A 27,053-nucleotide genomic window follows, 5' to 3' on the forward strand; every position below is an offset into this window, starting at 1 on the left:
GCTCGAGTAGCCCTTTGTCAGTTCCAGGCCCAGTGATCACCGCTCTGGGACAGTGATCAGGATGACTGATCGCAGCCAAATCCGTTTCTCAGAGCACGCACAAATGTTTTCCTCTTCCATTCCCGTCAGGGTGGAAAAATACTTGTTTTCTTTCCTTATTGACCTTAGTGAAATGGGAATTTTTCAAAGCGCTCAAAGCCCTTCATAGATCCGTGAGCTTAATGTTAAAACAACCTTCCCAAAGGGAAAAGTTATCTTGGGGTCCATGGTTGGGGTTCAATCATGCTGCAGATGTTTCACAATTTCCTTCACAACACCTTGGGGGCTGTGGGAACAGGCAAGAATTTTTCTTCCCACCTACTTGGTAGGAAGCAGAGAATGGGAGTTAGTCAAGTCACTCCAAGTCAGTAGGGACAGCACTGAGGGGCGGTAAGTTTCCATCTGGGTCTTCAGGTCTGGGCACCTAATGTCTACAGTCCAGGCACAGCCTCTTTGTGACACTCCAGAGAAATTATCATGGCTGATTCACATCATCGAGTTAAAAACACGAGCTCCTGAACACTTAATTACTCAATCCCAGAGTACTGAATCTGGAAGGATCTGAAAGGGCCTATACCAAACACCTCTCTGATGCTGAAATTATAATAATTATAAATCCCAATTGTCACATCCTTGCCGTGAGTCAGACCCTGTGCCACGCATTTGCATGCATTTAATCCTCACAGCAACTCCGTGAGGCAGGGATTATCCAGCTTACCTCATAGGGAAGGAAACTGAGGCTTGGAGAGGGTGAGAAGACTAAGGTTCCCAAGCTCCCCTCTGCTTGGTGTGTGCACCCTGTGTTCACCACTGTCACCACCCTCTGCTTACACCAGTGCCTTGGGCAGCCTGTTCCTGTCTATGTAGCTCTGACCGTTCTACTGAGGGCAGCCTGTCTCCACCAGCCCAGTCCTGGTTTGGGGGACACATGGAACCAGGCGGGGCCCCTTGATGTCCAGCCGTGCAGATCCTGAAGGAAGTTCTCATGCACCCTCCTCAGTTGCTGTACCCTGGTCTTCCCAGCTGTGTTTAAACAGAATTTATTTTATGTTTCAATGTGCCTTACCTGTTCTGTTCTCCTTCTCTCCTTTTGGATTGTTTTTATTGTTTCAGTTCTACCCACCCCCCCACCCCCGCCCAACATTAGTTTCCTGATTATACGATTTTTATTATTATTGATTTGTAAGACTACCACATGTACCCTTGACTTATTCGATTCTAATGTAAGTCAGTGTTTTTACCACTTCTCAGATAAGGGGAAAATATTATAACAGTTTAATTCTATCCATATCTGCCCACACAGCAATTTGTTTCACGTATCTTACCCTCTACAATGTATTATTTTTATTTATATTAGGATTAGAAACCTTTTTTCTGAAAAGGGCAAGACGGTGAGCATTGGAGAATTTGTGGGTCATATATATTCTCTATCTCTTCTTTGTGTTTTTTAAATAACCATTTTAAAATATAAAAACCATTCTTATCTGGGTGGCACCTGTGGCTCAAAAGAGTGGGGCACCGGCCCCATATGCTGGAGGTGGCGGGTTCAACCCAGCCCTGGCCAAAAACCACAAAAAAACAAAAACCAAAAACTATTCTTATCTAAGGGGCCATATGAAAATAGGCTGTGGGCAGGTTTGACCTATAGGCCATAGTTTAGTCTCTGTTGTGGACAGTAAATATCATTTTGGATTTACCTATATCTTTACCCTTTCTATACTTTATTCCTTTTTACATCTCCCTGCTTACATTTGGGATCATTTCCCTTTTAGCGTTTTGTATAGGTCAATACACTGCCTTTTGTCCTGCATGGTTTCTGATGAGAACTCAGCCATCAATCGTAATGTTGGTCTCTTGTACACAAAGAACAGTCATTCTGCTTTCAAATTTTTGTCTTTGTTTTAGAAGTATATACCTAGACACATAGACTATTATAGTTCATGTGTCTAAGTAAGATTTTCTTTGTGTTTACCCTAAAGTTTTTCAGTGTCTTTGATCCATGGTTTAATGGTTTTCATCAAATGTGGGCAGTGTTTAACCATGATCTCTTAATCTGTTTCTGCTTCTCTTTCTCTCTTTCCCTCCCTCTCCCCCACTCCCATTTCTTCTGGGGCTCATATAACATACATGTTTATATGCTCACAAATCTCTGTGGCTCTGTTTATTTTTATTCAAACTTTTTTCTTCTGCATTTTTTAGATATGTATTTTATTTTGATCTATCTTTCTTCTGCCCTCTCAAGCCTGCTGCCAAGCTTATCTATCTTTCATTTCAGTGATTGTACTTTTCAACTCCGGAATTTCCATTTTGTGTAGTTTCTATTGGTTCTCATTGTCTTCATGTTTTTCTTTAATTCGTTGAACATATCTAATAGCTGCTTTGAAGACTTTGTCTGCAACATCCAGTGTCTGGGCCAATTCAGAGTCAATTTGCACTGACCGCTTTCTCCCTGCATATAGGACTCATTTTTCAATTTCATGGCATGACTGGTAACTTTTATTCGAAAATGGGACATGCTAAATAAAATGTAGCACTCCTGGATTCTATTATATTTTTCTGAGGGTTGTCAGTTGCCTGGTCTTAAACTGTGAAATCTGTCTCCCACATGGTATGCAGCCACCAACGTCTTTGCTCAGTTTTTTATAGCATTCCTAGGATTCATCCCAGGCTCCATATAGTTTAGTGGTCAGTCAATAATTTGAACAGAGGTTGTACTTACACAGACACGTTGAGCCTGTAAGCTTCTATTGCTTGATATGTGTGTGTAGGCTGGGGAATGAACAGTTACAGTGTTCAGATGAACAGTTACATCTCTCTCTGCTTTAATTTTACACGTGGCTCTTTCAGGGCTTCTCCGTACATACCTAGATTTCTAGTTGTTCAGGCATATGTGATGAGCAAATCTCAGTCCTTTGCATTGGTCTGCCTCTTGCCTCATCTGGGATAAAACTGGAGCTAGCAGAGTCATGGATTTCTCCCATTTATTCCCATAATAGTCCACCATTTTTTCACTGATATGCTGTCTGTTATGTGTTTTTTATTTTCTCTTGGTTTTGGTTTAATTAGTGTTTTCTCCTGGTTTAAAAAGGTGAAAGATGGGCATGGCATGTGAAAAACAGCCATTTTGTGCTCTGGTAGTATTTCCTTCTTTACTTCAGCTTTTGGCAGGCAGGTAGGTAGGAGCTACTCACCGTAGTCTAATCAGGAATCAAAGTGATTCAAGTCTGGGCTTTAGTCTTTTTGCAGGTTGGTCTATTTCCAGTTTATCCTAACTCAGTGGGTCTAGCTCTTTTAAGTTCCAACTGAAATCCTGGGATGTTTACCAGTTCCTCTCTGATGGATGCTGAACTATACTGTTCCATCCCCCAACCCCTAGTTTCGTGAGACTGCCTACAGCTCTGCACAGCATCTCAGCATCTCCGCTGCTGCTTTCTGTTGTCCTGGATTTGACAAATGCTTCAAGGCTAAAACAGTAGCAGATGTGAGACTCACTCTCTGCACTTCCCTTCTTTCTAAGGTTTTGACTCCTTATGTCTTTGCTGCCTTTATGACTCTGGACAGATACACATACATGCACAGAGAATTCTGGGGTGCGTAATAGAACGTCTGAGTAGAAAAAGTATATGGCCCAGAAGGTTTCATAATATTCACAAGAAAGATGTGGGAAGCCACCTGTCATCTTCAAAAACAGCCTCTTTTGAGCCCCATTAAGCCCTTTCATCATCTAGTCAGCAGATAGATTTTCTCAACCCAGCCTCAACTCCCTAAAGAATTTTAACATTGGCTGCTATAAAATTATTATAATAATGATATCTTCCTCCCTGGGTTGTTTGATAATGAAACAAGAGCACTTTTCATCATAATTAACATATTTTACTGTATACTTTGCACAGCCACTGGGTTAGCTTTTCTGCTTATTTTTCTTTCAATTTTTAAAGCTTTATAGAGTACTGAGTGTATTAGCTGTCATAAAAATCCTTTTTACAAAATTACGTATAGCAAAGGGGCTGGGTGAGGTGGCTCAGGCCTGTAATCCTAGCGCTCTGGGAAGCTGAGGCAGGAGGATTGCTTTAGGTCAGGGGTTTGATACCAGCCTGATCAAGAGCAAGATGCTATATTTACTAAACATAGACGCATTACCCGGATATAGTGGCATATCCCAGCTACTCAGGAGGCTGAGGCTGGAGGATTGCTTGAGTCCACGAGTTTGAAGTTATACTGAGCTATGATGATGTCACCATACTGTAGTGTGGGTGACAGAGCAAGATTCTGTCAGAAAGAGAGAGAGAAAAGAAAGAAAAGAAAAGAAAGGGAGAGATCCCAGCCAGGTACAGTGGTTCATGTCTGTAATCCCAGCACTTTAGGAAGCTGAGGCAAGACAATTGCTTGAGGCCAGGGTTGGAGATTACAATGAACTGTGATTGCATCACTGCACTCCAGTCTGGGTGACAGAGTGAGACCCTATCTCTAAAACCAAAACAACACAAAAACCCAAAAGCTTTCTCTGAAGAGTAACTCTTTTATTTCTCCTGGGCTTAAAGCCTAGAAAACTACAAGATGTACTGAACCACACATCAAAGATCAGGGGAGATTTGGTGTCCAGCAGCTGTGTTCCTCCCCCTGTGAAGGTCCCGCAAAGCTCAGGGAGGAGCTACAGCAGCACTCAGCCTGGTAACCTAGAGGTGGATCCCCAGCTCCCCACCTGGAAGCCCTGCGGCTAAAGTCTATTGCTCATCACCAGAGATGCCACCCTTCCATTTCACCTTGATAACCTCTTCTCAGTACCAGGCTAGATCAGGGGTCATTTACCATACTCTGGCCTGTGAGCCAGATCTAGCCTGCTGACCAGTTTGGTATGATCCATGAGCTAAGAACAATTTTTACATTTTTAGATTCTTTGTTTTTTGAACGTGGATACCGTGTGTTGACAAGGTTATCTTTTCTCTGTCATATTGCCTTTGCTCCTTTGTCAAAGATTGGCCAACTATATTTATGGGGGTCTATTTCTGGGCTCTCTGTTCCATGGCTGTATTGTTTTATTCTGTTGCTAATGCCACACTGTCTTGATACTGTACCTTTTATAGCAAATTGTGAAGCCAGGTGATATTGGCCCTCTGACCTTGTTCTCCTTCAGTATCGTGGTGGCTTTCTGAATCGCTGGCCTCTTTATATAAACTTTAGTATCGGTTTGTTAATATCTGCAAGGGTTTCTACATTTTTTAAGGGTTGAAAAAAATAAAAAGAATATTTCATGATATACAAAAATGCTATGGCGTTCAGATTTTAGTTTCCCTGAATAAAGTTGTTACGTACTGTCGACGGCTGCTTTCACAAAATAGCAGCAGAGTTGGGTAGTCCTGACAAGACTTTATGGTCTTCAAAACCTAAATATTAACTATCTGCCCCGAATAGAGAACGTTTGCTGCCCCTGGTCTAGATCTTGGGCGCATGGCTTATACTTGTTGGTTACAAGAGTGGCCCATGGAGCCAGAAGAGCCAGGCTGCCCATTCCCAAATCCAGCCATTTAGTTAGCTGTAGCACCTTTAAAAAAATGCCACTTAACCTTTCTGGGCCTTGGTTTCCCACCTGTAAAGTGGGTATGATGGTGTTTATCTCATAAAATTGTTGTGAAGATTAAATGAATTATTTTCACATAAGTACTTAAAACAGGGCCTGGAACATAGAAGCTGAATATAAGTGTTGGCTACCATCTACATTTTTATCCTGGCTTAGAAAGAATTTTGCCAAAATAGTTCCAAATCTCTGCCTGCTGACTCCTCTATCTCACTATTCCCAGAGTGACAATCATCTTAAAATATATCTTAGAATCAGCTCTTCAAAGACTGGGGTTGTCGCTCTCTGTTGCTCACAGACCAGCCTGGCATTTGTGGCTGCCGTGTGCCTGTGTGGCCTCATGCACCGGTCCCCCTAACTTACCCCCCCTTCCCCCAGTTATAAACCCTGCACTGGGGCCTTTTCCAGGATTCTGTGCCATCTACACCTTCCTATCATGTGACTCTCTACCCAGAAAGCTTGCTTCTGGGAATTTCAGAAGGGTGGTGAGGTCTGGAGGCGGGTTACAGCCATCCATTCCGTGCCCAAGCTCAATCAGTGCCTGATCTCACAGCAGGCATAAAATGGAAATGTCTGTTTGTTGTTCCTCATGAAACTCTAGATAAATCATTTTCAGGGTCAAAAAGTATAAAGCTGGGGGAGAAAAGAAATCAAGCAGCTCCCGCGAGTCAGGCTTCCCTTCAGCACTGACTGATGTCATTTGGGAGTCTGGCATGAGAAGCTCTTATGAGAAGTGTACACCCTGGGCAGAGACTGGGTGGGGAGAAGTCAGAGGAGGCGAGGCACCTGCATCTCGGATTAAACATCAGCGTCACAAGTGTGTCCCGTAGCTGTTGAACTGAGTATCAGGGTTATATAACCACATGCTCATGATACATTAACAGAAGCTTGCAGGATACAAAACAGTGCGCAGCGATGGCGGCTGAGTGAGAAGTCTGCCTGATCCTGGTCGCAAGAATATGAACAAATGAGAGGACTTTCGATTGTCAGAGTAGTGGCAATTATGGGCGAGGTTTATTTTTTTCCTTTTATAAAAAATGTAGAGTGCTGTTAATTTTCAAGTGCTATTTGTGTAGTTAAAAAAAAATGGGAAAACTCATCACCTTGTACACTGAAGATGAGTTGAATTTATTGTCGAATATATTGACTTTTTGAAAGTCAATTATACTTTTAAAAAATAAAACAATGGGCTGGGCGCCTGTGGCTCAAGTGGCTAAGGCGCCAGCCACATACACCTAAGGTGGCGGGTTCGAATCCCCAGCCCGGGCCTGCCAAACAACAATGATGGCTGCAACCAAAAAATGGCCAGGCGTTGTGGCGGGTGCCTGTAGTCCAGCTACTTGGGAGGCGGAGGCGGCAGACTCGCTTGAGCCCAGGAGTTGGAGGTTGCTGTGAGCTGTGATGCCATGGCACTCTACCCAGGGGGATAGCTTAAGACTCTGTTTCAAAAAAAAAAAATAAATAAAACAATGGTTTTTTGGTTTTGTTTTGTTTTTTCAGTTTTTGGCCAGGGTAGGGCTTGAACCCACCACCTCCAGCGTATGGAGTCAGCACCCTACTCCTCTGAGCCACGGGTGCCACCCTAAAACAATGTTTTTAAAAATAAGTCCCAAATAAGGTGGGTTAAGGACAGTGTTTTCGTCATTTCCCTCCTTGCATTTCTCCTTTGCCTCACGTTCAGCAAGAGCCCTTGACACAGCCCCTGTCCAAGTACTTAGTACAGCTGTGGCTGCTAGGAATCCCATAACTAGTCCTTTCTCCCAAGATCACATCACCCTTCAGACTATTCTGGAATGTTATTTGCCTTCCCTGCTTTGTGGTAGATCCTAAAACAACAACAGTCATGTGCCCCACATTACCTTTTGAGGGTCCTGCCCTTCGCGAAGGAACCAGTAAAGCCATCTGTGGTGATAAGCCTGTGCCTAAGATAGTTTTATTGCCGACCTGTCCCAGATAATACTTTTGCTTTTCAACCTGGGGATTCTGCCCTAATAGTTTGCATTAAAGGAAGTGTGGTGTCCCAAACAATGGAAGTGATAATTGGAAAAATAGAATCTGGGCTGTCCTAACACAAGGGACTTTATGGAGCTGGGTACATAGATAATGGGGCCGGGAGGAAGGGCGTGAAAGGTACAAATTTGGGTGGGGGTTCATAGCAGCTAAATAACCTAAACTATTTTTGCTTTATTTTAGGGACTAATCAGAGCCATACCTGTCCTGGAAAAAACATGCTGGAAGGGCAGCGGTGGCCAGAGGTGAGAACTTAGCCCTGATAGGATGTGTGTGTATGTGGATGCACCCACGGAGGGAGGGGGGGATTTTCCTTGAGTGGGTCAATCCAAGTGTTTTTTTTTTTCCAGTCTAAGTTTTGATGCAAGTTGACAGGCCCCTCCTTGAGGCCTTAAGAGAATGAGCTGGATGAGCCACTGCTTTTAGGGACAGTGGAACTGCCTGGCAGAGTGTAACCATATCTCCTGGAATTTGGGGCTCTCTGTCCCTGCAGACTGAGCGTGTGGTTCCCAGAAGTGTCCAGAAAGGGTTATAAATGGGCTCTTTATCTCTGTGAACCTTGAAGCAGATGTTGTGCATTATCTGAAGGAATCTGGGTGAGGTTTTTCCCAGAACATCCCCAAGATAAGAGTTGAGAGTAATTCTGTATCTCTTCCTGTAATCAGTAATTTAAGAGAAATTGTGTCTTCTTGTGATGGTGAGATGTAGTCAAGCCCCTCAGTTACTACACATTTTTCCCTATCGGAGTATAGAGATTGATTATGTTTTTAGTCTAGGTATAGTATTTTTTCTTTCTTTATTTTTATTGTGGCAAAATACATATAAGCTACCATTTTAGCCATGTTTGGGCATATCATACAGTGACATTCACACTATTGTGCATCCATCACCACTATCCATTTCCAGGACTTCTTTGTCATCACAAGGCTTAATTTTTATTCTTCATCTGTCCTCCCTCTCCACCCACTGCTCTGAGGTAACATGCCATCTGTTAAGATCCTTGCCAATAGACACGGCCCCTTTTACGAGGTGAAGTGGGCTTAGGGTTAGCAGAACATGACCACGGACAATTGTTGCTTCTGGATTTTGAGCCTAGATAGAACAAGTTTATGATCATTTTTGCACCAAGTTTTCAGGACCTGTGATATTTCCATACAAGACAGTTGATGCTTCTAACGTTTGGTTTCAGTTGAAGACGCTGAAGAATTTTCCATTCCCATGCAACCCAAAGAAGCTAGGATTGAATATGCCGTCTAAGTCAGGTACGTAACCCCCAGCTGTGAGTGAGAAAAGCCTGGTTTCTTCTCTCTGAGGTGGCCAGCAGAGGCTCCAGCCCGCCGCCTCTTGCGCCTGTTGACCATTCAGATCTTCTCTCCCTCTCATCCTCAGTCCCTCATACCACCCGATTTCCTTGTCCGTCATTTCTATGGAGGAACATAGCCTGACACACCACTCAGGGACACCACCAGGAAGGCTCCACAGTGGCTCACCTGAGTCGGGGTGATCTCTGGATCTTGCTTCCCTGTGGGTGGATGGTGTCCTGGGAGCTGTGGGTTGGAGCCTGGTCACTCAGTAGCTTCCCCATTCCTGTGCTATAGCCTCAATGGCAGCTCTAGACGCTCTTCTCTATAATAGGCTAGGTTTGTCTAGTAACTTGGATGCCATGACTTTTGCTCTTGAGCTGGTCTTCTTCCCTGGCTGAGTAATATGGGTCAGTTTCCAGTTAAGCATGTTATTCTTACTATTCTGTTACTAATATAACATATACTAATATACCTGTTATTATGTTATTAATTTAATTCTACTTAAGGACTTTAGGTAGAGAACAAAAATCATATTTTAGGAAATGGCTTCTTTAAGAGGTTTATGTTTAAATGCCCCAACCACAAGATCAGGGAAGTATGGTCAGCAGTTTCTAGGGAGACTTAATTTCTAAAAATGCTGGGGAGACTTCCATGTGTATTATTAAAATACAACTTGCCTCTGATGTTTACCTGCGTTCGCAGGCTATGATGCTACTGTCTGGCAGTCTTCAAGCTAAAGTCATCCTCTTGGTCCCCAGGTGGTTTTAATTTTATTTTGCTGCCCTCTTTTTTATAGTAGCCAGGAAATGCAAAGCTGTGGGATAGAGGGATGTGAGCAGCAAAAAGAGGGCTAAGTGAGAGGAAAAATGAGGTGACCTTCCATGGGACACCTGTCTGGAGACCCCAAGACTAGTTAACAGTGTGGCCTCCAAAGTGGTGTGAGTCTCTTTGAGGGCAGGATTTCTAGGGCTCCCAGTGATGGTCTGGAGCTGCACACTCCCACACACAGCATACTTGACCTCAGCAGCTGTCCCAGGGCTGAGGATGGTCTGCCCCTCTCATCTGACGTTCTTGACCTGCATTGTGGGGGATATAGATCTGACCTTCCTGCATGGGTTCTTGTCTTCACAGTTCACTCTCTGAAGCCTTCTGATATTAAATTTGTGGCAGCCATTGGCAACCTGGAACCTGTGAGTATTTGAAGTAGCTTGGGATAGAAGATACGGTTTACCACCAGTGATCCTCTGAATGAGCTCCTACTAACCAGGCAGAACATTTCATTTTGGGAGAGAACATTATATGAATTAGAGAAACCCTAAAATCCAGGAAGTTGAGTCTTTTTTTTTTTAATCAAATGAATGCCTCCCTTTACATCAGGGAGAGGAAACTTTGAGTTTCCCATTAACAAATTAAATCTATTGATAAATTACATCAAAGATCACACAAAGGCTGGGCACCATGGTTCACACCTGTAATCTCAACACAATGGGAGGATTGCTTAAGGCCAGAAGTTCAAGACTACCCTAGACAACATACTGAGGCTGGGTGCCATGGCTCATGCCTGTAATCCCAGCACTCTGGGAGGCCAGGCGAGGTGGGTGGATTGCTTAAGCCAGGAATTTGAGACCAGTCGGAGCAAGAGCAAGATCTTCATCTCTACTAAAAATAGAAAAACTAGCTGGGTTTTATGGTGGGTGCTTATAGTCCCAGCTACATGGGAGGCTGAGGAGAATTGCTTGAACCCAGGAATTTGAGGTTGCTGTGAGCTATGATGTCACAGCACTCTACCCTTGGTGACAGAGTGAGAGTCCATTTCAAAAAAAAAGTAAACAACATAGTGAGACCCCATTTCTATAAAAAAAAATTGGAAAAGAAAATCAGTGGGGCATGGAGTCTGTGTAGTCCCAGTTATTTGGGAGGCTGAAGCAGGAGGATATCTTGAGCCCAGGAGTTTGAGGCTGCAGTGAGCTATGATTGGTCTATTGCACTTCAGCCTAGGCAACAGAGTGAGATGCTGTCTCAAAAAACAAACAAACACACAAAAAAGAAACCACAGAGAATTTTAAGGTAATCTTTAAAATTTCCTATTTAGAAGATGAAGAAATTTCTTTACTAAATTTAAAAATACAGCAATATTAATAAAATTAAAAAAAATTACAATTATGGTATACATACATAATGTAAAGTTTACCATCTCAGCAATTTTTTTAATTTTTTTTTTCCGTAGAGACAGAGTCTCACTTTATTGCCCTCGATAGAGTGCCATGCTGTCACACAGCTCACAGCAACCTCCAACTCCCCGGGCTTAGGTAATTCTCTTGCCTCAGCCTCCTGAGTAGAGAACTACAGGCACCAGCCACAACACTCAGCTATTTTTTTTTGTTGCAATTTGGCCGGGTCTGGGTTTGAACCTGCCACCCTCGGTACATGGGGCGGGTGCCCTACCCACTGAGCCACAGGTGCCACCCCACCATCTCAGCCATTTTAAGTGAACAGTTCATGAATGTTAAGTATACTTACATTGTTGTGCGACCAATCTCCAGAACATTGTCACCTTGCAAAACTGAAACTCTCTACCCATTAAATGACACCTCATTCTCCCCTTTCCCCAGTCCCTGGGAACCACCATTCTACTTTCTGTCTGTATGATTTTGGCTATTCTAGATACCAAATATAAGTGAAAGCATACAGTATTTGTCTTTGGTGACTAGATGATTTTATTCTGCATGAATCCTCAAGATTCATCCATGTTGCAGTAGGTGCTAGAATGTCCTTCCTCTTTAAGGATGAATAATATTCCACTATAGTTATACTTGCAGACCACATTTTATTATTCACTCTTCTGTCAATGGCCACTTGGCTTGCTACTACTTTTTGGCTATTGCAAATAATGCTGCGATGAACATGGGTGTACGAATATCTGTTCAAGTCCCTGCTTTCATTTCTTTTGCCTGTGGACCCAGAAGTGATATTGTCAGATCATATGGTAATTCTCTTTTGAATATTTTTGAGGCCCTGCCGTAATAGTTTCCACAGTGGCTGCACTAGTTTACATTTCCACCAATCATGCACAAGGGTTGCAATTTCTCCCCATCCTTGCCAACACTTACTTTCTAAGGTAGGTTTGGTTTTAATAGTAGCCGTCCTGACGGGTCTGCAGCAGCATCTCCTTGTGGTTTGCATTGGCGTTTCCCTTATCATTAGTGGTGCTGAGCACCTTTTCAAATGCTTGTTGTTAATAGATTATAAGTGGTATATTTTATACGACTGAGTAAGGGGGAGAGAAAGCAATAAAGTAAAGAGGAAAGAGAGGAATGAGCAGAGAAAGAGGCATCTGGAGGGGAGAGGGTTGGAGAGCAGACGTCAGCATTTCCCTAGCAGCCTTCGCTCCCCTAATCCCACCTGCCCTTCTTAGCAGAGCTCCGCAGCCCTGCTGCCTCTCAACCCCAGCAGCCACAGCTGGACAGAGCTTTTCCTTATCAGGTCTCTGCTCAGCCTCAGAGCCCTGCCTCACCTGAACCAGGACACTCTCTTCTCACCCCCAGGACCCCCTCACTCCATCTCCCACCCAAGTTTGCTTCCCAGCATCCTCCTCTGTCCCCACCACAGCCTGTATCCCCTGCAACCTCGGCCACTTCCTCCGACCTGACAATCCACGGCTGGCCGGCCCAATGCCCCAGACATCCTGGGCCTGTTCCCTCATCTCTTCTCAAATAACCAACTTGCGCCTCTCTGGGATTTGTGTGAGACACCCTGCCAAGTGTTGGCCCTGCTATGTTTGTGATTGTCACTCTTTTTGGACACCAAGTGAAGCTGCCCAGACCCACAACCTTACCCTTGTTTACAACTGTGAACAGTGTGTGCAGCAGGAGGTACTGGTGCGTGTACGTAGAGACTGAACCTTAGGAAATGGAGCGTGGGGCCAAAGAAAGCTAGCAGGGAGAGCTTCCCCGCCTGTGTTCTCCTCCATCTGCGCTGGTGGCTTTAAAGTTGCATGTGTGACTGTCTGTGTGGTCTGTACGTGATGGGGTGAAGATGAGGATTTCCACTGGACAAAGGGATAAAAGGGGAGAAGGAAAAAAAGTGAGAAGAGAGGTTCTGTGCCCTGAATAGCAAGTTGGCTTTGCTAAGCCTGTGGCTCTGGGCACAGTTCTATTACACTCCAGAGTGCGGGGTGTGGGGCACACTTCCTGCGGGGCACACTCCTGGATTCTTCCACCCTGGGCAGGGAAACCTCCACCAAAGAGTCGGGTTTCTCACCGACTTCCACCCTTTGGTCTCCTCTCTGAAAGAGCTCCCAGGCCTGTGAATTATTTAGGTTTGACAGCTCCTGTCACTCAGCTCCCGTTCTCAGGGACAGCTCAGTCAGGATGGCCTCCTAGCCCCCAGATCACTGTTAGCACACTGACGGGCACCTTGACCTTCAGGATAAAACCTGCATTCCTGCCAGGCCTTCTTCCTCTCTGTGTTCTGAGAAATAGCTGGTGATTGTGAGCTTAGCCAGGGTGTGTGTCTAAAGAAGCAAACTGATCAAGGAAAAATAACGGAAGACAGTAAGTTTTTAAAAAAGAAGTCCATAGTGCCGAGGTTTGCTTTGAGTTCCTGGAGCTTTCTGTAACTAAGGTGCAATTACTTATTCGGGACTATAACTAGCACTTGTTTAATCCCATTTTTCCTCATAGAACTTTAAAAATCCGTTATGTAAATGTTTTTAAAAGCTATTTTCAAATAGCACTTGTGCTACCTGTTCAATATAAGAAATAAAATTTGTATACGTCATAAAAAATAGAAGACCCCATTCACAGCTCATTACTCTGCCTCAACTCTCTCTGTCTCTCTCTCAATACCTCCCCCAATACATGTAAATAGCAATACATAGGCACATGGGAATATACAAAATCAAATATGATCACACTGCAATATTCTATCTGTGGATTAGGGTCTTTATTTAAACTGTCCTAGACATGTTTCCATGCGCCAGAGAAGTTACAATCCACTCTATCAAATTCTCAGAGGGTAGAGCTGCATCTTATTAAGCTTCGTGTCTCCAGGGTCATAGTACCAGCATGGGGCAGACACTTAGCCACTAGGGAGGAAATGGCTGGTGGCTGGCAAAATGGAGAAGTGGGGGTTTGCTAGGTTTGCCTCAGACTTCCCTTTCTGTGACTCTTCCCCCAAACCCCACTCCTGGCCTGGTTCCTCTTATTCTCTCCCCCCTCCCACCTCCTCACCACCTCACCACCTCACCACCCCTACCCCCAGTCAAGCTTGTTCCGGGGGAAAAGACCTGCTAGCAGTCAATTAATTAAAAGAAGCAGTAAGTTGGTGGTCCTAAGCCACACTCTGTCTTTAATTGAATCAGCAGCCAACATTGAATCCAGCAGATTTCAAATAAATGTCTGCATTTCCAGCTGCTCTTGAAAACTCATGCTGGCAGCCATGGTCCTCATTCCTCTGACAACCACCAGCTCAAGCCAATGGGCGCTGCCTCCTTTGGTTGGGCACCAGGCTGTCCAGGTGACCACAGCCCCAGAGGTCTGCTCCCCTTATCACTAACCTATCTCACATCTATTTTACAGTCCCTGACTTCCATTTTCATGTGACTTTTATTTAACTTGTCACTTCCTCTTGGAAGATTTACCTTTCAAAGTCCCTATTATTAAGGAGTAAAGGGCACTGTCCCAGTTAGAGGGATTTGAGAGTCAACCTGCTCTACCTGGAGAGCTCTAGAGGTGTACGCAGGTGCATAGGTGGGCTGGAGTTTGGGCTGGGTGGGTGGGATGGATGGGCTCTTTAAAGGAGGCAGCAGCAGGCTGGGGCAGGCATTGTATGTAGAGCTGTCTGCCTGTCACCACCACATTGAGATACTGTCTTCTAGGAATTTTGAGAGAAAATTTGCATCAGAAACTGTCAAAATAATACTACTAGCATTAGCTAATATTTGCGGTGCATTTTCTATGTCCTGGGAGCAATTCTAAGCATCCTTGGGAGTTTGCAAGGGACATGATTTTTAGGGGTTGACCGTGGCCTCACCTCCAGCCCTATACTTAGGGAACTTGGCCAAAAGAGACTGTCCTGTGTTGCCCAGGATTCTGCCAAGGATGGGGATGGGGGATCAGAAACTGATTTTGCTCATTCCAAAATATTTATTTAACAAATATTTGAGTTTTAGGTCCAAGGAATATAGTCAAGTATGAAACAGATGAACTTCCTGAGCTCAAGACTCTTACATTCCAGTCAGGGGAGAAAAACAATAGATAAAACAAATCCTAGATTTTGGAGGGTCAGGATAAAATCATCCTTTGTTTCTATGTGTAAAGCTAATATGACTTTGTGGGACATTCACATCTAAGCTCTGAGGAAACACCCCACCTTCTGTTGCTCCCACATCTGACGAACATGCCACCGGGGAAGCCAGACATTGTCCTCTCCCTGCAATGCACACATGGGTAGATTTGGTCTTTCTCTGCATCCATAGGTTCTTCCCTCATGTAGGTCATGGAGGTGGGAGGGGGTATTCTACAGGCAGCTGGAAGTCTCACCGGAGGAGGTTCTGTCTCCTTTCCTGGCTGGGAGTTAACACTGAACATCTTTTCCAGCCTCCAGACCCAGAGTTGGTTGACCTGGAGAAGCAAAAATGGTAACTATCCAGAAAGCACAGATGGAGCAGAAAGGAGCCTCCAAGAGGCTCTGATCTTGTCTCCTTGCTATACTGACAGGGAAGACTGAGGGCCAGAGAAGTTAGGAGCCTTGCTTGAGGCCACCCTTGGAGCAGGTGGCAGAATAGGCACCAGAACCCAGCCTCCTGGCCTAACACCCTTGCCCCAGTGCCTGGGAATCTCTGTGTCCCCTCTGGGGAATAAGGAAGAGAAGTGGGGAGGCCTGAGAGATGGAGTTCTTATTTCCCACCACCAGGTCTCCTTGCTCTGCTCTTAGAGAATGACTCAGGGTTGGGCCAGGGCCAGTTCTACATGGGTGGTTATCCCCTCCCAGCTGTGGGTCAACTTAAGGGAGAGGGGAAGAAGAAAAGGAGGAGGGTCCAGGGGAACTGTTTGCCTCATTTTGGTTACTTTGGTGCCATTTTAGGGGAGCCTCTGACTCCAGAAAGGATAGTTCCAGAACAGAGCAAGGCTGGGCCCAAGCTTGTTATGAAACAGACCACAGCCAAGAGCAAGGCTGCTGACAGGTGACAAATGCAATCTGACACTTGCGTGCTTGCTCCTACTTGCAGGACTGAGAAGAGGCCGCAGCAGACGTGCATGGAAGCGATGACAGGTGAGCTCTGGTTTTCACAGCATGTTCCACACGGTCTGCACTTCCCGACACAGTAGCCTTCTGGTTAATAAAGAGAATGGACTCAGCTGGCCACTTTATCACCAGAGCCCTGGAGAAAGGGGAGGAGCCTGAGAGGACAGATAAGGAAGGGCCAGAGTAGGAACTGTCACGTAGGCTGAATGGAAGGCACGAGAAATGTATCCAAGGGTCTCTGAGCAAAGACAAGCCACTGGCTAGAAGGCACTGGGTTAAGATTGGGGGACATGCAAGAGGGGTTAGGGGCCAATTGGGGTGGCTGGACCTCAGGCTCCTATCTCCCTAGACCCCCCAGGGCTGGGCTTGTAGCCCTTTATTAGGGGGAAACATTCATGGTTCATTTCCCTCGATCTGAGGAAAGGACCCGGGCCTAGTTTTTAGTCCATTTCATTTTGTAATATCCTTTCTCACTTGTAAAATAAATACATCATTTGGATTCAGGAAAATGAAATGAAGAAAATAGCTGTAGTACCACTATTCAGAGATAATTGTTGTTGACACATTGACCTTTTGCTACACGAATGTGCCTGTAAGTACACTATATGTAATCTGGGGTTTTCGATATTTAATATAAAAGATCCCCTATGACCCTGTGAAGTCATCCTGAAACCCCTAAGTCCTTAGGCAGCTGAGCTAACCTAGCGGGATGTTAGTCTCCTATGCTTGTCCTCATAGATCAAGAACTAGGGCTGGGTGCCGTTAATTCTAGCACTGTAGTCCTAGCACACTGAAAGGCCAAGGTGTGGATTGCTTGAGCTAACGAGTTCAAGACCACCCTGAGCAAAAGCGAGACCCCTCTCTACTAAAAACAGAAAAACTGAGGCAAAAGGATCACTTGAGCCGAGTTGTGAGTGCTCTCTGAGCTGGAGTAACGGACAAGTGAGGCAGCTGGAGCCCTGGCAGTTCAGCAGGGAGTTTACATGAAGTGAACCATTAGTCTCTCTGGAAAGGACAGAGGTGAACAGGATACTGGCCCTGCCTCCGAACTCAGGATCCCACAGGGAAGGTAGAGCCCTCCGGGATCTGACTGACAGCCAAGCACACAGTGGCGGCCAAAGTCATAGGTAGAAGAGTCCCCTTGGAAAGAGTCAAAGGGTTCTGAAAGAGGAAGGCTGTCATGTGATAGCTGTCACAGCTGTGCCTAGGCCTGGCCCTATTTACCTTTAAATGACAGGAAAAAAGAAATGAAGTGGTACATTTGGAAGCGTCTGGGCAGATGGGACGCAGTTTAGACCCTAAGGCCACACATGCTGCTTTGCCTTATTTCTCAGCTCGTCTCCTTTCACCCCCCTCATGCGTCCTGGAGTAAGCCTGACAGCCCCTCTTTAAGCATAGAGTGGCCAGGAATCCCACCTGGCCACAGGAACAGCAGACTTCTGAGGCCCTCAGAGACAGGTCCTGCCTACAGCCCAATCCCTCAGGCAGACCTAATGGGGGACAGGGGGTGTGGTGATGCATTGCCGCAGCTGGGTGGGCAGGAGCGACTAGTCTTCCTGGGAGAATGTGCTCTGGGGCCGTCCAGGCCTGTTCAGGGTTAGGTGGGCTGGCCCAGGTTCAGTTCACTTGTCCTTCAGTCCCAGATCTTTAGCACTCTCCAGGACCTGAGAAATCTGCAAATCTCCCCCTGGTCTTGCCCACCATGGCCATTTTGCACTGAGTGTCAGGGAGGTACATGGATTTTCTCGGGATTTTGTGTCAGTAAGTGGCAGAAGCCTGGGAGCCCAGGGCAGCAACCCTGGGGTCTGTGCCCTTTGTTCACTGCTGTTGGGGGACAGAGGGAGGTAGTGAGGACAGGCCAGGTACACAGCAGACTTGAAACAAAATGATGGGCAAATCTATGTGAAAAGATCTCAAGTCGTGTTTGGTTACAGAGAAGCAATCCAGGGAAAATATGGTACCTTTCATTTGGAAAGCAGTCTCTTTCAGACCTCTCCCCAGAGGTTTGTGTTTTGTCATTGGTCCTTGCAGACTATCCTCATGTGAGGGAGCTAGTGTCCCCCGTGCACACAGCATGCTGTCCCTATAGCCCAGAGTGGGGCTTGGAACTTTCCACTCTCACCACGGTGGGAATGGGCACCTGCTTAGAGCAAAGTGAAAAACCAAGGTGCTGACCAGTCAGGTGGCTCACAATAACAAAGCCATGGGACCAGTGTCCTGACCTCAGGCCAGCCCTTCCCCCTCCCCCCATCATTGCTGGCACAACATCAGGAGCTCCTTGAAAGCCCTCTGCTGGATCCGTAGGCTGTAAAGCCCTGAGGCACTTCATGGGGGCAAGGAAAGAAGGGGATTAGGATGGTGGAAGCGTCTGGCTCCCATGACACTCTCCCCACTCTGCCCTCTCCTCTCTCAGAGTGGGACACAACTTAACTGCTCCTGACAGCGCTATTTTTAGCAGGCCTCTGGCTGTCAGCTCTGGGACGTGTTCTCAGCGAGTTCCCTGGAGCTTTCCCGCCCTGCTGTCACTCTCAGGAGGAGGGAGGGGGGCTGGAAGGCAGCCTGAGCCCCTGTCCCAGCATGGCTTTCTCTAAGGAAGCAGCAGTGCAGAACAATTAAAAGCTTCCTGTCCAAGAACTCTGGTTCAAATCCCGGCAGCCTCAGTTAGCTGTGAGGCCTCAGGCCTGTACTAAATTAGGAATAACACTGCCAGAGGTTTGCTACTGAGGATCGAGTGAGACAGCATGAAGGGGGCTTGGCATTGGGCCTGGCCTCGCACTTGACAAATGTTCGCCTTTATCTCCTTCCCTTCCAGGGTCCTGCTATAGGGTTGCCTCATGGCCCAAGGCAGGGTGTGAGGGCCTTACCTTGGAATAGGGCAGTGACCTTGGGTCTTCACCTGAGAGGGGGTCAGCCTTCAGAAGTGACCTCCAGCTGTGCTGCTGCAGGCCTCAACCCAGCTCTCTCTTCAGTCCTTTCAGACATCATCCAGCATTTCAACCCTTCTGTCCTGACGCCCATGTGTCCTGGGGAAAGGGCTGTAGCCCACCATGGTGCTGAGTGAGTTCTTTTTCTGTCTTTTTGTGGTTATGCATCTCTGCTGGCCCTGGGCTTGTAGGTGGGAGGACTTGGGGGCTGGCAAAGTCCAAAAGCTTAAAAATAGAGGTCTGTATGAGATCAAAGGCAAAATGCCTCTCCCATGCTGACTTCAGTCTGCCTGAAGGGCCTAATTTTAAAAAGCAGGTCAATGTCTGCCCTTCAGAGCCAGAGGTGGTGCAGGCTCAGAGACTGACACCTGAGCTGCAGCAAGGGCCAAGCTTCCAGCCGTCGACAAAACATTTAACTGCTTTTCTCTCCGCTTCCTTCCTCGGCACAGAGACTTATGGATTCAGGCTCAAGAACTGGTGAGAAGCATGAAGGAGAACCCAGTAAGAATTCCTCTAACCAGGCTCGATTGGGCTGCCCATGTTTGCTAGGAAGCAATCAGACCAAAGTAATGATGGCCTTGGTGCCATTTTACCAGGAGCTCAGCAACTAGGGGGCCCTAGGTTCTTCAAAAATGTACTTTCCATGGCCATTCTCTGGAGATTGTTAAAGAAAAGGGACACATTCTTACATTCAGAATGGTTTCTGTGTGGTCCTGCTAAAAGTCACATAGGGAGCTGACAGAGAGCTTGGGGTCCAGGATGTGACTGGTTTGAGTTTCAATGTTCCACTATTAGCTGTGTGATGTTGGTTAAGGCACAACCTATCTAAGCCTCAGTTTTCCGATTTATGAAATGGGATAATAAGAAAGCCTGCAGCATGGGTTTTAGAGGGGATTAAGTGAGGTATTAGATAGGCCTGGGACAGTCAATGATCAATAAAAGTCTGTAGCTGTCATTGTAGCAGTGGTTGCTGTTACTAAGAATTACCATATTAATTTTAGTTCTTAGGGTGAAGGTAATTTAGATATTCTTCAGTCCAAAATGTATACAAGGTCAGGCAATTAAGTTCATGAACTCATCCTAGAAAAACCTCATTGCTGAATATCACTACCGTCATCTTCAAATTACTCCCTTGGGAAGCTATGCACTGCCGCCAGCTCCTAGCCCATCTTACAAAGCACTTGTTCTAGGATGAGTTCGTGAACTTAATTGTCAGACCTTATGTAAGTTTATAAAAAGACCCTTCAATCTTTTTTCTGTCCTTATGGAAACATAACAAATCAAGGCCAGCAAGGTGGCCCTAATCAATCTCTGAGCCTAGACCACGGGCCAAGGGAAGCTGTGGTCTCAGCCAGCCATGCATCTGTTAAAGATTCATGAATTAAAGTGAAAGTCATTCTAAGTCATACAGGCCTAGTGACCAGTGCAGGAGCTGTGCTGTAAAGAGTTTGTTTCCCCCTAAGGGGAGAATTCCAGAATTTCTGAAATAATAATATGATTATAGTGCAAAATAGTGGACACCAACCCTGTGATTTTCCAGATGAGGAAACTGAAGTTCCAAGAAGTCATGTGACTTGTTCAAGTCCACACAGCTAGTTAGAGCTAATATCTAAGGTGCCTAATTTACAGTCTAGTGTTCCTATACTATACTGGCTGCCTCTTAAAAAACAAAACAAAAGTTTTTTTTGTTGTTGTTACATAAGTAATGCATGTTTATTACAGAAAAGTCAGCAAACACAGATAAATAAAAAGAATATTAAAACCAACCTTAAACCTAATATAAAGATAAGTACTATTAATAATTGGGTATATATATCCCCTTTCATATTTTTTTCTAAGCATTGACATCTGTATATGTTGTATAAAACAGGGATGTTACTGGATGTGTGTACTTCTTATAACATGCTTTTCGCAATGTATAACAATACATTCTCCTATAACAATAATTACGTTTTTCCAGCATTGTTTTAATAGCTGCATAGAGTTCATCTTATGAAACAACCGCCTTATTTTAGACATTTATGTGTTTCCAGTTTCTCATTCTTATGAAAAGCCTTCATTGCTATAGCTAAATCTTTCAGGTGTCCTTACTCCTTTAAAATACCTTTTGGACAATAGAATGATTGGATCAAAAAGTATGCCCCTTGAAAAATGTGTTTGATCTATTTTGTCAAATTGCCTCCTAGAGCAGTTAGAAGCACTTTAGGTGCCTAAAATATACTTCGTATTTTGGGGGGGAAAATCCCTATGGGCAATTTTAAGGGGGTGGGTTAGGAAATGGAAAGACATGAAAAGAAAAGTTCTTTTGGTTCAAGTTCTTACCACTGTATCCTTTTCACGCTGTTGCCCTCTTCCTCAGCAACTTGACTTTCAACTTGACTGGAAGCTCATCAACGTGTTTTTCAGCAACGCAAGCCAGTGTTTCCTGTGTCCCTCTGCTCAACAGGTAAACTGCAGGCTGGGGGGCTTGAGGGATGGCAAATGCTGGGGTTGGGGAAGAGTCAGCTAAGCCTGCCTGATCCCCACCTGTCAGGCTGGACTGGTGCGACCTATTTCAGAATTGGAGCAGGGGGGTGGGAGTGGGGGTGGTGACTGGAGAGGTGGATGCACAGGGAAACGTGTGGGCATGTGTTTTGTGGCGGGGGTGGGGTGTGAGGTTTCCTTCAACTTTTGTATTGTGGTAAAGTCCACGTAACATAACACTGACCATTTTAAACACTTTAACGTGTGAAGTTCCGTGGTATTAAGCACATTCATAATGTTGTGCATCAAAGCCATCACAAGGAACAGGTGGTTTTTACTTACCATCCCTCATGTCAGGAAAAGGAAATTGAGGTGTAGATAAGCTAAGTCAACAGTTACTCTGCAACTGAGGAAAATTAGCCTCCTAAGTGGTTAAAAATTATTTTACCTCTTTTAATTCTGACTTCATACAAGTACTGAATTTAGGAAATAAAGCAGGATGTGCATTGTCGTCACCCCACAAGCACTGCTCGCGATGGGAAGGCTGCATTTGTCTCTGACTTATCCTGGGAACACGATAGAAGACATGCAGCTCCATGTATTATTTATGTTGATGATAACTTTTTACTTGAGTCTACAAAGGGTCATCCAGATCAGGACCCAGTGATATTATAAGCAGTGGCTTAGAAACCTAGGCCACAGTGGTGGAGATGGCACATGGAGCCCGAAGTCTGGTTGACACTGCACTGGCCCTGTCCTTGATGCAGTGGCAGTCCAACTGCCCGCCCATCTGTCCTCTCCGCCGTCTCCCAGGGCCTCACAGCACAGGGATGGGGGGAGTTTCTCAAGATCCTGCTCTCCCTCTTCTGCATCCTTCTCCTGCTACAGATATTCTTATCTTCCTCCAATGCTCCAGGTTCCCACTGATTTTGGCCCATCAGAACTCCCCTTCCTTTAGTGATATCGGGCCCTGGAGGATGCTGATGGAATCTACCTTCCCCAACCAGCTGTTGTGGGCTAATATGCCTGCAGAGCCTCTGGGTTCATAGCATATAAATAATGAAGGGTTTTATTTCAGTTTACCTTCTCTTTTCTCCAATGCCAGGTGAAATTTACGTGCCTTGTTTATTTTCTGCCCCAGTCCCAGCGTTTGTCACCCTCTTTTATCTCATGGCACACTTGAACCTAGAGTTAAACTTCCACGGCACACTTGAATTATGCTGATCCAAGAAAGAGTAAAAGAAAAATTTACTGTGCTTTGAACTTCTTTCAAACATAATTTAATTAATTATCTTTAAAATTTTTCATGGCACATCTAAGATCCTCTCACTGCACACACCAGTGTGCTGTGGCACGGTGGTTGAAGATCACTGCCCAACCCCACTCTTGACCATGGTACCTACTAACATTGATATTTGAACATGTGTGTTTTTCCAGATATAGTAATTTTTCAAGTTGTGTAGTGAAGTACTCTAGTGGGTCAAAAGATCAGTTTAAAGGATTGTGACCAAAATTGTAAAAAATGGAATAGAATAAATTTAGAAAACATTCTCACTTATTGCCTATAGTAAGGTAAATGTTGGCTTAGAAGACATTTGCTTCATTTCTATATGGACTGTGTCAAGAAATATGTCTCATATCGTGAGTCAAGGCCAAAACAGTTTGAAGAAAATTGCTTAAACACTTAAACATAGAATTGCAGGTCCCCATTTTGGTTTTGTTTTTTTTTTTTCATCCAACCTAAATAATTTATTGCTGGTCTGAGTCTAGCCTTGCTTTACTCTAAGGAGAATTTACATTGTTTCCACAAATGGCAGATATCAACATTTAAAGGAATTTAATAGTGACCTATTCAAACAAGGTATCTTGGTAGCAAACTTTTATTTAAATTTTACATAACTCAAGCTTTGTAAAAAATCATTATAATTGGTTCTCCCTCTAAAGCCTTAAGTATTCAAAGCTTGAAACAGTTGTTTTATTCATTTTCCTATTTTTTTAATTAACAGTGCCCCTGTAGCAGAGCCTGCTGAAATCTGAAAAGCAGATCCTTTAAAAAAAATCTAAATGAGTTTACTCGTCACAAAAGTCATTTTAACTCAAAAGGTATAAAATCAAGGTTAATTCTGCAAAGAAAGGAGAAGGTCTTTGACTTCACAACACCATTTTCTTAGAACCTTATCTTTTCATCAGACTTGGCCACAAATCAGATTTCTGTGTGCCCCTGCTTTCAGGAGATTCTTCTTGCAAAAGAGGCCAAGTGCAGACTCGGAAGAGTAGCTGCCTAAGCGAGTGTGAAAGTGTTCTGTAATAGTGTGAGAGAATGCAGGGTTAGAGGTTCATCTCTCAACTCCAGATGGTCCTTGATCTTGACTTCCAGCTAGATTTCAAACAGGATCTTGAAGTATCTTTTTTTTGGTGGAAGGGACACAGAGTGAGCCTTTGAGGGGAGAACAGGTAGGGAGGAAGTGGGATGAGACTGGCTCCTTGATCTGGAGTTTTGACTTTTTATCACCTTTTCCATTTTCTTTGGGGGATAAAGACCTGCTTTGAAATTTCCTTAGATCTGCTTCGGGAACAAGACTGGGAGCCCCGATCGGATATGTACACTTTGAATTTGAGTAGGCTCTGCCTAATTGACCTCCAAAGAGGCCAAATTCATTTATATTCCCACCAGTACCTGAGAGCACCTATTCCCTACAACCCTTCCAACACTTATTGTTCCCAAACTTAATGATTTTTGTCAACATGTGAAATTCCCTGAGGAGCTAGTCGTCTTGATACATATGGACATATGGATTAAGTTTACTCATGTTTAAAAGCCCACGGTTTTTGTTTTTCCTGGAGACAGTCTTGTTCTGTCACACCAGCTTGAGTACAGTGGCATCATCTTAGCTCACTGTAACCTCAAACTCCTGGGCTCCAGCAGTTCTTCTGCCTCAGCCTTCTGAGTAGCTGGGACGATAGGCATGCACCACTATACCTGGCTAATTTTTCTATTTTTTATTAGAGATGGGGCTCACTCTTGCTCAAGTTGGTCTTGAACTCCTCAGCTCAAGTCATCTACCACCTTGGCCCCCTAGAGTGATAGGATTATTGGCATGAGCTATCACACTCTTAACTGGTTACGAACCTAAGACAAAGGTAATTATACCTCACTTCTAGTTTCTCAATAGTTATAAACCAATAACTGATCTCTAGAAATTTAGCTCATGCTAGCAACACTTGCCAGCTTCCCCTCAAGTTCCCTCTTTATTCCATTTTTTTCCATCTTGATTTTCCTTTTACAGAGACCACTTAGGTACTGCAGAATTTATTCTTGGAGCCCAGAATGAGTCCCACTTCCACTTTGCCTCCCCAAGAGGCACTATGGCTCCTAGGTCTAACTCCCTGGCTCCCTGGGTCCTCCCTGTGCAGCCCAGGCCCACCACTTACCTCCTTCTCTTCCTGGTAGTGACTCTGGCCACATCTCCCTCTTCCAGCTGATCCTGGGGTGCAGCTCAGCGCCCCCATTTAGAAGTTCTTATATGGCATCTTTATATTCCTTGAAGCACATCTCAGGTAAATCTCTCTCCCTCAGTGGTCATCAAAATGTGCTCTGTAGAGTCCTGGGGCCACTGGAAGTGCCACCTAGGGCCAAGACTGAGAAGGCAGGTACCTGGTCACCTGGTCACCACCTTCAAGTAGCTCTGCCTCTACATGTGACGTGCCAAGGACTTCCTGAAAGTCCAAATGAGAACAAGGGTTTTACTATTAAGAAGACGTGATAAATTACTGTCTTGCCCTTCCTTAAGACCTGGAATTCTCCTCCCTTGAAGAGATCTTTGGGCTCCTTTCATAGGGAATAGACAAGAGTCTGTGTCCACATTTATTCTTCAGGGCTTAAGACCAAAGCCATAGAAAACAAAGTCAGAAACTATCCCTCAGGCCGTGCCAATGCCTCTTGAAGGCCTCTGTGGTAGGTGTGGCTATCCTAATGTAGGCGCTTCAGAGGTAAATGATTACCCAGCTTATAGCAGTGACACCAGGATGCTTTTAGGGTCCGGACTCTCGTTAAAGCCTAGTTTTATTAACAAGTAAGATGTTTAAAAATCAGAAAAAAAAATTGAGAAAGTTGATAATGGCAGGAAAACAGACATTTCTCCACTGCAAATGCCTTTGGAAACAAGCGGCAGCCCCTGGAGGGTAACTGATAGTGTGGTTCAAGAGACCTAAAATAGTTCCTATCTTTTGACTGAATAATCCTATTGCTTGTAATAAATCCCAAGAGTTCAGGCACATGTTTTGATGAAAGGCTTTCTTCCGAATGAGGGCAAAACACATAAATAGCAATGCACAGTTTCATCTGGAGAAGTAAGCTTTCTCCTGACTTTGGGCTCAAGGATAAGTTTATGATATGTGACCTTTTAGATGAGGGACATTTTACAGGGGCATAATGTCTTCCACTAAGAAACAGGGACAGTTGGTGCCCTAAGTGAGGACCCTTCCGTGCCTGAGTGACCAGATGGGCCCGCTCCCATCTGCAGCCCTGAGCAGGAGCCCTGACTCACACTCAGGGAAGCAGCAGCCAGGACTTCCCCCAGCACTCTGCAAGGACGATGAATGTCCCAAATGTGGCACAGATGGATGGTGAGGATGTTTCTAGAATTCCCTACAATTTTCAAAAAGAAAGTGTGACTCTCAATGTGACGCACAGGGAGAGACTCAGAAGAAACCAGACAGAAGGCTTTATGGCTGGCTGTCACAACAGACCCAGCTGCGCTCGGCTCCCTGAGGCCAGTCTGACACCAAAGCAGGGTGGACGGTTATGGGACAGGGACATTGTGTTTCCTTCTGCTGGGGGGGGGGTGTCCCTGCAATCCCAGCTGGAGATTGGCAGCTGTCTCCAGAGTCACTGCCTGTGTCCCCCTAGGAAACAGCTCCTTGGCCTATCTGAGCCAGCTTGCCTCAGGGGACAGTCAGCTGGCAGACAGCTCAGGAATTTGCCATGTAAACTTTATTTTTCACATTGAAAAGGCAAATCAGGTGGGTTTTAGAGGTGCTCTCATTTATTATTTTCATTATCTGCGGGAAGGGGAGAATGGGCTGTGTTGGGCGGGTAGGCGATATATTTAAATACTCAGGGGACAGGGCCCACTCTTGCTCTTTCTCTGGGAACTCTTCTCTTAGGGCAAGTGTGGCAGGAAGGAGGCTGATAAAATAGGACCGTGTGGAAGTTAGGAGGCCCACCTGGGGCCTTAAATCCAGAGTTAGTTGTTTCCCCTTCAGCCCTGGTTTTCTTCAGGAAAAAAAAGCAGCCCCGTCTGCCATTGGGAGTAATGAGTTTCCCATCCCTCAGCTTGGGCTTCAGAATCACGCCAGGCATTTCTTACCTCACTCTAACCTTGACTTTGCCCTTTTGCATATGGGACATCTCACCTGGGGGAAATTTTGTCTTTTCCCTGGTGGATGATGGGTTGGGGAAACCAGCAAATGGACAAAGAAAACAAAACC

General features: G+C 45.1%; 1 protein-coding gene across 1 annotated transcript in view; it reads left to right on the forward strand.

The window, feature by feature from the left end:
- The window catches only part of LOC111724356 (phospholipase B1, membrane-associated-like), a 43,871-nt gene that overhangs the window by 13,942 nt on the left and 2,876 nt on the right, over nt 1-27,053 (forward strand). Inside the window, exons 3-10 of the mRNA XM_023511822.1 lie at nt 7,808-7,869; nt 8,814-8,886; nt 10,060-10,118; nt 15,528-15,568; nt 16,160-16,203; nt 19,146-19,233; nt 19,550-19,601; nt 21,460-21,546. Of these exons, the coding sequence (XP_023367590.1) occupies nt 7,808-7,869; nt 8,814-8,886; nt 10,060-10,118; nt 15,528-15,568; nt 16,160-16,203; nt 19,146-19,233; nt 19,550-19,601; nt 21,460-21,546 (506 nt within the window). The remainder of the gene's footprint in view (nt 1-7,807; nt 7,870-8,813; nt 8,887-10,059; nt 10,119-15,527; nt 15,569-16,159; nt 16,204-19,145; nt 19,234-19,549; nt 19,602-21,459; nt 21,547-27,053) is intronic.

The sequence above is a fragment of the Otolemur garnettii genome, unplaced genomic scaffold (assembly GCF_000181295.1).
Source record: "Otolemur garnettii isolate 467f Iridium unplaced genomic scaffold, OtoGar3 scaffold00022, whole genome shotgun sequence".
Lineage (NCBI taxonomy): Eukaryota > Metazoa > Chordata > Mammalia > Primates > Galagidae > Otolemur > Otolemur garnettii.